The sequence below is a fragment of the Monopterus albus genome, unplaced genomic scaffold, assembly GCF_001952655.1.
Source record: "Monopterus albus unplaced genomic scaffold, M_albus_1.0 scaffold96.1, whole genome shotgun sequence".
Taxonomy (NCBI): Eukaryota; Metazoa; Chordata; class Actinopteri; order Synbranchiformes; family Synbranchidae; genus Monopterus; species Monopterus albus.
In genome coordinates, this window is record NW_018127976.1 from 101,130 (window position 1) to 115,109 (window position 13,980).

The window sequence follows — 13,980 nt, forward strand, 5'->3', positions numbered from 1 at the left end:
GCCAGTCTCCAGACCTCAATCCAATAGAACATCTTTGGAGGGAGCTTAAACTCCGCGTTGCTCAGCGACAGCCCCGAAACCTGACAGATCTAGAGGAGATCTGTGTGGAGGAGTGGGCCAAAATCCCTGTTGCAGTGTGTGCAAACCTGGTCAAGAACTACAGGAAACGTTTGACCTCTGTAATTGCAAACAAAGGTTTCTGTACCAAATATTAACACTGATTTTCTCAGGTGTTCAAATACTTATGTTCAGCAGTGCAAGACAAATAAATTCTTTTAAAATCATACAATGTGATTTCCTGAAATTATTTTTTAAATTCTGTCTCTCAGTTGCAGCAATAATATCTTTTCTGTACTAAACCACTGACAACATAACATGTTTTATGTCAGGACTGATAGTGCATTTAGATCATTTTGTCCATATATACACACAAGGTGCCAACTTACACATGTCCAGTTTTCTACCTACAACTCATTTTTGGGTTTAATCAGGTGTCCATTAAAGGTGATGTAAATGTCGAATTCATCACTGAAGATGGCATTTTCCCTTTCACCTTTAAAGAGTCTGACCCAAACCTGGTCATCTGTCTCAAGTTCCAGCATCAGGCTTTGGCTCTGCATGATGGAACGGTCACTGGGCTGAGTATAGAGGATCACCACTTCCCGCTCATTGTGCATCACATGCAGGTATGTTTCCTTCTGGTTCCATGTATGTACATTCAGACTGAAATAGTAGATGCCAGGCACATAGCAAAAGAATTTACCAGTAAACATGTTGAAGTGACTGTAGAGGTTAACCAACACTGTGTCAAATACCAGTGTCTGGTAGTAGTCGTTGGAGTGTAGACCCTTCTTACGGGCAACAGAGAAGGCTGCAAAGTAGGACTTGCAGGCCTCACCTGGGACACCCATACTGCCTTTGATGCCCTTTATGCCAGTGGGACCCGGAGGACCCACCTGACCAGCTTTGCCTGATTTTCCATAAGCTCCTCGTTCACCAGTCTCACCTTTCTCACCTAGGAGCAGCAGAGACAGTCATGTTCAAGGATGTAGTGGGGGTAAAAATCCCAGTACTTAAAGTTCGTATGGCTCAGAGGCAGGAACACGACAGAAATTTAGATGGGAATGTCTCCTTTTGGTTTATCCAATAAGTTAAATATTGATAAAAATTTCTCATCACAGTGATGCTAAATAAATAAAAATATATGGAGATAGATAAAACCCATTTATTGAGAAATGCAGAAATGAGAAATACTTGACTTTACAGCCTTTCAACCTTTAAAATTCCCATGGCATGCTCATTTTGCTTGTGTCCAGCTATTTAATGTTTAATCTTGGGTACCTCTAGATTAGCTCATAACTCCGAATAGTTTGTAACTGTTTCAGAATCAGACAGCCAAAAAGCCTCTTCCTTAAAATGAGAGGACAGCTTGTGAACGCCTGCTGCCGGTGTTGTGTAGCAAGTGAACAGCACAACAAACCATGATGGCATTAATATGAATTTCTCCTCCATAGATGGGTTAAAGATGGTATATGTACAGATGAAGAATGTAACACTCTAAACAAAGCAAGTAGATGAGAAACCCCATACTTTAACTGGCATAATGCAGACATAGTAACTTCTCCAGTCTTACAACTATTCTCTCTAACATTACAGAAACAAGGCATTAACAGACATGCAATGTGTGTTTTTTTAAACTTACCATTAAGTCCCACTGATTAGCAGAAACATCACTCCCTTTAATGTAGCTCCAAGGTTGGTAAATCCAACCGGTGGTCGCTGCATCTTCCCCACATGACCACATACAGTCCCAAAGTAGTAAAATTAACTCCAACAGGTAGTGTAGCACCAATAACAATATGGGTCATTGATCCATTCGTTAACAAGCAACACATCACATACAGCAGACACACTGGCCTCAAGCAGTCAAAACAAACAGACACTGTGCACTGGGTGAATCCAGCATTGATGAGCTGATCACTAACTGCGGTGGTGGCTTCACTGGCTGGCTGCTTGTAGGTTAGACCTGGTCAGGTAAAACAGCGAGTCCCTGTACAGGAACATTCCTGGACATTCAGTAACCTCAGGCTCTGTATTTTCCTGTCAGGTTTGGCACGTGATGCTGCCGATAATGTCTGGGTGAACTCAATTAAAGTGCCAGACAAGGATACATGAATAACTGTCTCTTTAATCAGAGCACGGAACAATGAACAAAAACGATAGCACTCACAGGTTGATACTACAGTCCAGGGTTAGAGCCAGCAAACACATACAAAGGGATCCAAAGTTCGTTGTCCAAAAGGGAAGTCCGAATTCATACACCGTAGGTAGTCTGAAACAAGGTGGCAAGGCAGAACAGAACTGTCAAAGTACACGATCTGGGTCAAAACAGGAAATACCAAAACAAAAACCGCTGGAGAGTCAGAGCTAGAGTCTAGAACAACCTGGCAAGTAACTCACTAATGTGAGTGATGATTAAAGTAAAAAGACCGAAACTGTGGTGAAACAAAAACAAGAAGTAATGTCAAAATAAAAGCACAACCGGACGCAAACGGAACCAAATCATGACATTTTCCTCCACATCCTCTGGTCAATGTGCAGCAGCAGGAGGGAAAATAAATCCACAAAAATGTGCCAAGTCAAAAAATTCAGCTTTTGCAATGGATGTCTTTTTTTTTTTTACATAAGCTTTATTGAAAATACACATAACAAACAAGGCAATGTAACATTTTGCCAATATGGTGGGGGCACCAGTGGATGTAAGGCAAGCTCACAGGAACATGCATTGGCCTGGAATTTATGCCCATTCAAGGAGATCCTATCACTTAATACTTTATTTTGGTAAAAAAAAAAAAAAAGTCTCACAAGCAAGAGTTTGTGAGTTGTGTATTAACCAAGCTGCTTCTGCATAGAAATACTAGAACATACGTACACCCCCTTTTTTTTTAGCTTTAAGTCACGTCTAAGATGACAATTCACTGTTGTAACATTGTAGATAAGTAAAAAAAAATAAGGAAACACATGCCATGGGCTCTTTAATGACACATGTTCCTAATTGTATTAGTTTGCATATTGTATGTGCAATCTTTGATACGATTTTTCATATAAATCACTTATAGGGTTTTATTTCTGTGCAATCACATAGTGTGAAATGTAGTGGCAGTCTCTAACAGGAGGGATGTTGCACACTGTTAAACTACAGTTACCCACGGAAGAACTGTTGGCTGAATTTTGTGCAGCTGGAAACATACTGTTGCAAAATACACAGAAACCTCCATGCTTCAGAAAAATTTGTTGTCTTGATTAATCAACAAGCATGTTGGATAGTGACACACTGAAGATACAAACACCATCTTCATAAAACGTGGGACATTTTCCAAAATACAATAAAAACTAAAATTTGTGATTTGTTAATTCACTTGAACCTTTAAGGGACAAAAGTAAAAAGAAAAGGTTTTCATTGTTTTCACTGACTGACTTAATTGCATTTTATGAACAAATTTAGAACTTGATGCCTGCAACACAAAAAAAACTTGGGACAGAGGCTAAATAGGTTGGTTTATAGAATATTCCAGTAACACTATTTTCCCTCGATGCTGAGTCTCCTCCAGCCTTATCAGTTATTCACCTGTTTGTTCCTTGTCGCTGCCTGAGATGCCCCTGACTGGTGTTTACTCAACTTACCTGATTTGCTGTCGACGCTGAGTGAGTCTCCATCCAGCCCTGTGTCAATATTTGTTTCTGCCTGAGTGTCTTCAGTCCAGCAACAGCTCAGCTCACCTGTTTGTTCCTGCCTTGGGGTCTTCCGTCCAGCATCAGCTTGACTCACCTGCTGACTCCTCACCTCTGTCAGTGTGGTTCCAGTCCAGTGTCAGCTTGACTCATCAGTCGGCTCCTCTCTCCTGTTTGCTCCCAGGAGCTCTTATTGTTTATTAAAAGCCTATATGAAATTAGTTCCTCAGTCTGTGTCTGCAGCTTTAGGTTCTACCCATGCACTAGACCTAACACCGACGAGGCCCATTGGATCGACACCAATTCAATTCAACTTAGTCAAAAAGCCGCCAACACAGGCCCACTGACAGCCCAGTGGTGGCTGAAAGCAGACTGTTGGCTTGGTGTGATCTTTTAGTTGTTTTTTTCTAAAGTACTGGCTGTACTGATCAACACCATCAACCAACATAAGTCCAAAAGTGTTTTGAATATAAACATAAAGAGACTCTAGCTGTGTATTGTATTAGCCTACCTTTGAGTACAGTGATGTTGATCATTGGTACTATTTTGTATGGTGGGTAGGGCTGGCTGGAGTACTGCTGGGGAATCTCCTCTTCTGGGTCACAGCATCGTTGACACTGTCTCACTGCCCTGTGTCTTTAAAACCAAATTAAAAAACCAAGACATTCAGGCAAGTCAGATGTAGGCTCTTGTCTTTTTAGTCCAAAGTCCAACTTTTTCACAATAAATGAAAAACATCTAGTGACAGCAAGTCACTCATTCCCTGTGATGTGGTGTTAAATATATAAGGGGGTATACTGTTTCTATATACACCTTGTCACTGAGTGGTGTCATAGTGGGTATACAGTGGCTATTTGCTAAATTAACACTGAGAAAGTTCATTTAACTGGGTGGTTGGGTGCTGTCTGTAGTTTTTGTATAAAATATTGTTATTTTCATCTTATATACTGTACATGGAACTGCATATGTATGCACCAAGTGAGGCTGGATTACAAGAATACCTGGCATCTTGATGGTTGTCCTTTGGATCTATTTGGTCTTGACGGGGATCTGGATCTTTACTCTCATTATAGGGGACCACTGAACAGGCCCATAGAAGCATTAGGGCCCACACACAAGCTGTGATCATCTGTAGTACAGAGGAATAGTGTTCCTTAATAGCATACTAAGCAAATAACTGGCATTGTTTAGTTTGGCATTCATTCATCTTATTTTTTTCTTTTGTAATAGTGAATTAACACACACTGAAAAATCTGATTCATAAATTGTTTCCAATGATTAAAATAAGACCCAAAAATATAGATTTATTTTAATGGCTTTCAATGGCTTCACAGAATCTGACATGCAAACTAGTTATATTATAAGATAACATTCTATGTAAACATTACCCTTAGGATCAACAGATATTACACAAGATTCAAGATTGCATGTGAATTCAACATATCAAATTTAACAGTCCAGAAGATGTATACTTTGTTCTTAAGCTGAAAAGGTTTTAGAACGCCTAGGGAGAAAAATGCATCTTCTGTGCCTGCTGGAGAGGGGAGAGGTATGGAAACCAGGAGATGCAAGTGGCAAAAAAATATATTTTTGGTGATTCATTTTCTAAGTCTGATCAAAATTTTTTCCGTGTTTATGACCTATGAACATGTGAAAAAAAGATTGAGTGAATATAGTTGTTTTCATCAATGTGCACGTATTAATGCACGCTCATCTTAAGCTTGTGAATTCATGGGTGAGTCTGTTGTTCTGACAACAGTATGAGGACTTTTTATTGATATGTGTGGTTTTTTTCTTGATGATTATGAATCCCATTCTTTTTTGTAGATGTATGATGTGATCACCAGGAGAACTGTGAGGTCAAATCCTGGTAACATGGCACTTAAAAAATATACTTTGAGCTTCCCCTATGGGTACAATAAAGTATTATTATTACCATTTTTAGATCCCTAAGCACTTCTGGATCTAACTCCTGTTGCATTGTTGCTACAGTATTTTGGTGCTTTAGGGTCAGGCAACATATTAGTGTATTGGGATCTTGCTGATCAAAGGATCTGATTAAGGATAAAATATTTGCAACCAGATGTTTAAACTGGCTATAACCAATATTTCACAGTAACACTGCTGACTGCATGTGTGAGAGAGGAGCAGCCCCTCCCTCCTCTAAGCAGAGACCAACCGAGAGAAAATGCAGTGGATAAACAAGGCAGGACCGTCCGTGTCAACCCCTGGAGGCTATGCTTGGTGATGGTTAAGGGAAGTACGGGGTGTACCACTTGTTAGGTTCTGATAGTGAAAACACAGCATTTATCTACTGATTTGGTTCACAGCCTCATTTTCAACCACAACAGGCAGCTATCCACTGCTCAACTAGCTTGTGAAAATAATGAAGAATATAAAAAAAAAACCAAATATTTCCCTTAGAAATTGGTGGAAACTGCAGTGAAAATCAGAAACAAAGCCAAAGAAGAGAAAATTTCTTTTGCACATGTGGCCATGAACCTCACATGAAAACAAACGTGGCTCTGTAACTGCTGGATGTGTAAATAAACAAGTGACAGGAAACAAGTTTGCCATATCAGCTTAAATGTGATAAGTCAAGTTAACAGTTTATTTCCACTGGCCTCAAGTTGCAAAAAACAATTCACCTCATCCCAAACCTCTAAGCCATCTGCACTTATCGTCACCATACTTAGGTTTTAGTTAGTTTATTGCTAAAAATGCAGAAAGAGGAGTTATGATAACTCCAGGACATTAAAGGGGAAGTAATTCTTACAATTTCCTTATTGTGTGTAAAATAATGGAATAAGGGACTTTCCATTGCTTATTATAATTAACATTTGGTGCAAGCCATTGACTTTTTTTCTGTAATCAAATTTTATCAGAAATTTGACTTAATTTTAGAGGATGTTGTGCTGTGATTTTGCTTGTTAAGTGAAGCTTTAGACAAAAGTTAGAGAATAGGTATTGATTAATACAATCTAAATTTCACTCAACAAATAGGAAAGGGTTCTAACTAAACCAACTAGGAAACTGAGCATACCAAACTCAGGGTGCTATTCTACAAGACCTGAAAGCAACCTACATCTCAGATAAATATCCTCTACACAATATCAAAAGATACATCATTTAAAAGTACTGTACCTTTTAGACTATGTCTGTAAAAAATAAAACTTTTCAAATAAAAATAAAAATCATACCTTGTTGTATATATCATACACAAAACATCAAAAGCATATGAAGAAGACTATGAGTGAAGACTCTAATGGAGACTATACCATTTAGAGCATATCCATAAAAATGTTGAACCTCAAACAAACACCTATGCAAGACAATATTCCTTCAAATAAAATTGTTATTTTAAACTTTTCAGGTCATATAAAACAGGTATGTTTGTTGTTTTTTGTTCCGGAGAAACAGAAACTACAATTATGGGAATTCAATAAATACGATTCGCACCAGCGCTGATAAGCAAATGCAGGCTATAAACTGCAGTTTGTTCATGCATAGTTGCTCTCACTGTGCCTGCTATGTAGGTCTTTTAATTAACAAGCGCAAATAGTACGTTTTGAAAGTGAAATCAGTGTAATGATGTCAAAAGAAACTGGTCAGCCAAAGTTCAGGATTCAGTTTTACCTGGTCCTGTATAAAAATTGATTGGTGCTTCAACAAAAGCAGCTGATGTGGAACAATGTGCTGCTGTTTATTTGGCACCTTTGCTTTATAAAGCTACAGTATTACCACCATCTGACAGCTGGGCAATTTTTTTCAACAGCTGTAGAATCTGAGTGGGTGTACAGTATGTGTGTTTGAGTAGGTAAAATACCAAGTGGAATTTTTGCATGTTTAATGTGTGTCCCAGCCAGCTGTATGTCAGATCAACAACAAGAGGAACCAGATGCCAAGGTGCCTGGATCTTGTTTCATTCAGCAGCTTCAGCACATTCACAGTGGTGCATCAACATACCACAGCTGGTGTTTGACTTGTCTAGCTATAGAACGGTACAGTATTTGCAAACAAAAAGAATCTTACTTTTGCAGTTGTAGCCCAGTATTTCTCCTCTGGAAACACAAATGTCTGGCTTTTCCCTTAGTCTCTGTTCCACTCCTCTGTAGTCCTTGGTTTTTTTCTTAGGTTGTTGTCCTGTCTCTTTTTCATCAGGTCACTCTTTTTTTTCTAAAACACAGATGTCCTGCTCCTTCAAACAAGTGGAAGAGCATAAATAAAGTGAAAACAGGAATAAGTGACAAACTGAGAGAGAGGAAGAGAGGAAAGCAAAGCTTAATGGTCTTGAGGAGGAGGAGCTCCAAGTGAAACTCTAACCCAAAGGGGAAAATAACAAAAACACAGAGGAGAAAAAAATAGATAAGTGCTGTGTGTGGGAAAAATACAGAAAGGAAGAACAGTTTCTCAGCCTCTGTCAACATTAAACAGCTGCTCTAAACAAAGTGTGGCCATATGACTGCTGCCCTTTGCTTGACAAAACGTTTGATGGAGCAACTAAACAACAACAGTACTACTAATAATTTGGCCTTTCTTTGGGCAGAGTTCACCAAGACATTAATTTTCATTTGTGTGGATAAAAAAGAGAGTCAGAACAGTGACCAAACAAAATCCTTCACATAACCACAGATCCATTAACCATAGCATGTCAGTGTTGCATCATGTAATGTAACGGAACATTATCTGATACTTAACAATGCTAGAACCCTAAGTAAACTAGTGGTGTGTGTACATCTGTATGTATGTATGTATACAAGTGGGGAAAGAGGCATTTTGTCAAATACACATAGTAGGTTAAGTACAGACACTCACTAGTTTTACAGATTTACAGACTGTACACAGAAATCCTCATGACTGTGGATTGAACTTAATCAAATTCCTTCTCTTAAATTAAAAATTACTGGTTTTGTTCATGTTAGATTTTTTGCAAAATGCTACAAAGGCAAAATGATTCCTTAGAAAAAAGAAGTGACCTACAGATTATATAGGCAAACCACATCATAACATTTTAAAAAACAACTTTGATAAAAAACAAGTGATTAAAATTGACAGTGATTACATTTGAGAATACTACCAACATGTGACCTAGCTATGAGCTATACGGCCTCAGATGCCTGAAGGTGGATGCTGTCGGTGTCTTTAATTTCACCACATAAAGTGTGTGCAGCATGACTGAGTGACATGTTCTTTTGTGCTGCACTACTCGGTTTGTCACACCCAGGTCTATCATTCTGCACTTGAAACTTTTTTGTGACAACTTCATGAATACAAGTCTACTGATAACAAACCATGGCAATATTCACAATGTTTGCTCCTATTTTTTTGGACCTGCAGATGTGGAGTGAGGTTTGTTTGGTTTGTTCCCCTCCTCTCCATATGAAACAGTGTTGTGTTCCCCATTGTTTCAGTAGATCTGAATCAAAAATGGTGGGTCAGCTAAAATTTTACCGCTTTCCTTGTGATGGGAAGGAAAAAAGAAATGGCTACAGTTCATTACATAAGTCACAGTATTCTTAAATTGATGAAAATCAAACTTCTAAAAGTGTGCTGTTTTGCTGCCTTGTAATGTAACATTAGCTAGCTAGTTAGCATGAAGTTAATGTAAACACTGTACATTGACACATGCTAATGAAGGTAGCAGTAAAAGCTGGGAAATATTAAAAACTAGTTAGACATATAACTCAATAAAACAAATTCCCCATCGCCCCCCACTCTGGGGCAGTCTTGTATTCCTTCCTTCAATGACCAAGCTAAGAGCCTGTGGGACTTCCAGATACAAACTGACAAACTGGTAATGGCCAACCAACTGGACATAGAAGTGGTGGACAAACAGAAGAAGAAGGCCGTAGTGATAGATGTAGCAATCCCAAGCGATAGCAACATCAGGAAGAAGGAACACGAGAAGCTTGAGAAATACCAAGAGCTGAAAGAAAAGCTAGAAAAGATGTGGAAGGTGAAGGCACAAGTGGTCCCCGTGGTAATAGGAACACTGGGGGCTGTGACCCCAAACTGGGAGAGCCAGGAACAACATCTGAGATCTCTATCCAGAAGAGTGCAGTGCTTGGAACAGCTAAGATACTGTGCAGGACCCTCAAGTTCCCAGGCCTCTCGTAGAGGACCCGAGCTTGAAGGAAGGAATACAAGACTGCCCCAAAAGCAAGTCAGTAGGGAATTTATATATGTGTGTGTGTGTGTGTGTCATTCAGCTAAATAGGAGCCGTGGAGTGTTGGGCTCAGCGTCTCTGCATTGCCTGTTCATTGTGCTGCTGGGAAAGCAACAGTATCAGGCCTGTGGATGATGCACCATGTCAGCAAACACATAACAATGGGTCATCTGGTGTCTCTCACACACACACACAGTCACAATGAATGGTTTGGTAGTAAAACACAAAGCCCGTTTGCAAGATGTAACTTGGAACAAACAATACACACATGAGAATCACTGCCAGGGAAAAACAAAGTAAAACATCCTTATGAAGCAAAAGCAGATTTAGTGTAAGATGACCAGGGAAGAGGAATAACAACAAGCATGGTGTCCAAAGTGTCACACTGTTGTCTCGTCCCATAGTTACACTTGAGCTAAATGTCTCTCTATTATGTAAGCTACTCTAATTTCACCAGAGGACTCAGAAAAAACTGACTCCCATCAGTAATTTTAAAAAGTGGTTGAGATCAGTTAATAAAGAAAATGACCCGTAGTTAACCCTATAGACAACATGATACAATCCTAAAAACCTCTGAGACTATCACAGTGCAGGTGCATTTATATGGAGACTTGATTACACACAGGTGGATTCTATTTATCATCCTTTGTCATTTAGGTCAACATTGGATCATTCAGAGATCCTCACTGAACTTCTGGAGAGCGTTTGCTGCACTGAAAGTAAAGGGGCTGAATAATTTTGCACGCCCAATTTTTCAGTTTTTTATTTGTTAAAAAAGTTTGAAATATCCAATAAATTTCGTTCCACTTCATGATTGTGTCCCACTTGTTGTTGATTCTTCACAAAAAATTACAGTTTTATATCTTTATGTTTGAAGCCTGAAATGTGGCAAAAGGTCGCAAAGTTCAAGGGGGCCAAATACTTTTGCAAGGCACTGTACATGCTACACATACAGTTCATCTGATTTATTTGTTCCTTGCTCATGTGCTACAGTGTGTTTCTATGGTTCACTGAAACATTTGTAGTTATTATAAAAAGTCATCTTCTTTGTGTAAACAAGATAGGCATGGTATTGGTTGGATGAAGCTCAAGTAGGCACACCCAGCAATATGGAAAATCTGAAAGCCTAATTAAAATCTATATAAAAACCTATATTACTGAATTATTATTCCATTCGTGACCTTGGAGTTCATGATTAGGGTTGTGTTTTTGAAAACATATGGTATAAGGTCAAGTTAATTTTTTATTTACAGTGGGTACGGAAAATATTCAGACCCCCTTAAATTTTTCACTCTTTGTTATATTGCAGCCATATGCTAAAATCATTTAAGTTCATTTTTTTTCCTCATTAATGTACACACAGCACCCCATATTGACAGAAAAACACAGAATGTTTGACATTTTTGCAGATTTATTAAAAAAGAAAAACTGAAATATCACATGGTCATAAGTATTCAGCCCCTTTGCTCAGTATTTAGTAGAAGCACCCTTTTGAGCTAATACAGCCATGAGTCTTTTTGGGAATGATGCAACAAGTTTTTCACACCTGCATTTGGGGATACTCTGCCATTCCTCCTTGCAGATCCTCTCCAGTGCTGTCAGGTTGGATGGTAAACGTTGGTCGTCATGTTTAACATGTCATTTTGCTTCAGTGGCATTTTGGTCTGTTTCACCCAGATAGATGAGTCGGTGTGAAAATGTGGGAAAGATGGTCAAAAATGTGATTTAATGTGCTTCTCTTAAAAGCAGTTGTAGGTTTGGTGGTTGAATAAAAATGGGAAGGAGAAAGCTGTGTGACCACACAAAGCAGTTTTGAGTTTTGAGATTCAGTAAATTTGCCACTTCCCCTTTTTTTAACTGTCTTCTTTTTTATGTGGTGTCAAATCTGTGAAAAAGAAAACATTTGTTTGTACATGACCCGGTTGTACTTTTCCTCAGATGCCTGGTAATATCTAACATCTTCAGAATGAATCTAAATGGTAAGGCTTCCGTCGGGCCACTCTGCCATAAAACCCCGACTGGTGGAGGGCTGCAGGGATAGTTGACTTTCTACAACTTTCTCCTATTTCCCGACTGCATTTCTGGAGCTCAGCCACAGTCATCTTTGTGTTCTTCTGTACCTCTCTCACCAAGGCTCTTGTTCCCCGATAGCTCAGTTTGGCCGGATGGCCAGCTCTAGGAAGGGTTCTGGTCATCCCAAACGTCTTCCATTTAAGGATTATGGAGGCCACTGTGCTCTTAGGAACCTTAGGTGCAGTAGAAATTTTTTTAAGGAGTGGCTTTACAACAACTCTGTGACTGTTCTTGAATGGTCCCGCCAGAGCCCTGACTTAAACCCCATTGAGCATCTCTGGAGAGACCTGAAAATGGCTGTCCACCAACGTTTACCATCCAACCTGACAGAACTGGAGAGGATCTGCAAGGAGGAATGGCAGAGGATCCCCAAATGCAGGTGTGAAAAACTTGTTGCATCATTCCTAAAAAGACTCATGGCTGTATTAGCTCAAAAGGGTGCTTCTACTAAATACTGAGCAAAGGGTCTGAATACTTATGACCATGTGATATTTCAGTTTTTCTTTTTTAATAAATCTGCAAAAATGTCAAAAATTCTGTGTTTTTCTGTCAATATGGGGTGCTGTGTGTACATTAATGAGGAAAAAAATGAACTTAAATGATTTTAGCATATGGCTGCAATATAACAAAGAGTGAAAAATTTAAGGGGGTCTGAATACTTCCGTACCCACTGTACTTCCCTCTTCTGATCAAGAGTTTGAATAAACAGTTTGGACAAAAAAGCTCTTCTATCTGTTTTAATTGAATTTGAGGAACAATTGAGAATCGATTTTTCCCCGAAATTGTTAAAAAGAAGGAAATGGCTAGAGTTGCAAATCAGTTTGGTAGGCTATAGATATGCTACTCAGATGTTTCATAAGGCAGGTATATTCAGCCATGTGCTTGTTGTTTTGATAGAGAGCCATCTGAGAGTACAGGCTGTGTCATGATCTCTCTGCATTTCTGGGAACAGACCCTTAGCACACATGTCATCCTAAACCGTGAAGTGCTTTATGCTCACTGTTTTTAAAATGCAAAGTTACTGGAAGGTCTGCATACATTTTGTTTCTTGATTATTCTTTTCAAACTAAATAGGCTACCAATAGGCCGCTATTTAATCAGAATAAATTTACATTTACAGGAGGTAAATACTACAGGTGACTAGATCATATGCCAGCATATATGGAAAGAAATAGGATGCATCACAAAACGCTATTCCTAGTGTTTATTTCTAAGCTCGTAAGTACTTTCAGGTTGTTTTAAACGGTAGTTTTCTGTATACCTACAGGAGATGAATTCAGCATGCACAATCCATGCACAGCGTTGGTCCACACGTGTACCAGTTACCCAATCTGTAGAGCAACAGGTCTGCCATGTGAGCTGAAGCAGCTCGCATGTGATTGGTCCACAGGCGTCCAATGAGAAAAAAAGACTCAGGCTGTTCACATGTGCCCAATCAGAAAAAGCTCAAGTCAATTCAGTGGGCGTGGCTACAGATCTTAAGGCGCTTTGATGTGAGTAGAACCACAATTCAAGCAAATAGGAAATGACTTGGTGTTGTTTACTACTATATGGATATAGAGAAGAGAAAAAAAAGCTGCTTAATAACACATCTCTCCCCATTCCTAATCAATTATCACATTGGATCTATTCCACTCATTTTATTTTCCAAAAAAAATACTGTATATTATGTAAATATGGTAAATATTTGATACAAACACTTAATAGCAGATACTGGATAGATAAATAGATAGGTCCCGAGGGAAATTCAGGTACATATACTTTATAACAGAGACATGTACAGGTATTTGTGGTTGTGTACTCCATTTTTATTTCTATTTATCTCATTTCACAATGAGCATTCCTTTGTCTGTTTGCATCGTTTACTGCCTGTTTATACTGCTTAGTTTGCTGCTTGTTAATACTTGCATGGAGATATGTACATGTGCATTGAGAGCCAATTTACCAGTCAAATTCCTCGACACACCTAGCCAATAAAGAAGATTCTGATTCTGATTCTGATGTACAT

General features: G+C 38.9%; 1 protein-coding gene across 1 annotated transcript; it reads right to left on the reverse strand.

The window, feature by feature from the left end:
- Positions 1-288: 288 nt before the first annotated feature.
- c1qtnf1 (C1q and TNF related 1) lies at positions 289-8,016 on the reverse strand. The gene is made up of 4 exons (XM_020608935.1): positions 7,765-8,016; positions 4,734-4,861; positions 4,244-4,368; positions 289-1,015 (listed from the first exon to the last, which is right to left on the reverse strand). Exons 2-4 carry the CDS (start codon positions 4,859-4,861, stop codon positions 465-467), a joined length of 804 nt encoding a protein of 267 aa, XP_020464591.1. The 5' UTR covers positions 7,765-8,016; the 3' UTR covers positions 289-464.
- Between the last annotated feature and the right edge of the window lie 5,964 nt (positions 8,017-13,980).

Coding starts and splice junctions, on each gene's coding strand:
- c1qtnf1 (XM_020608935.1), bottom strand. CDS start 4,861: ATGATCACAGCTTGTGTGTGGGCCCTAATGCTTCTATGGGCCTGTTCA. Junction 4,369..4,733: donor GACAACCATCAAGATGCCAG/GTATTCTTGTAA, acceptor TTGGTTTTAAAG/ACACAGGGCAGTGAGACAGT. Junction 1,016..4,243: donor CAACATCACTGTACTCAAAG/GTAGGCTAATAC, acceptor TGCTGCTCCTAG/GTGAGAAAGGTGAGACTGGT.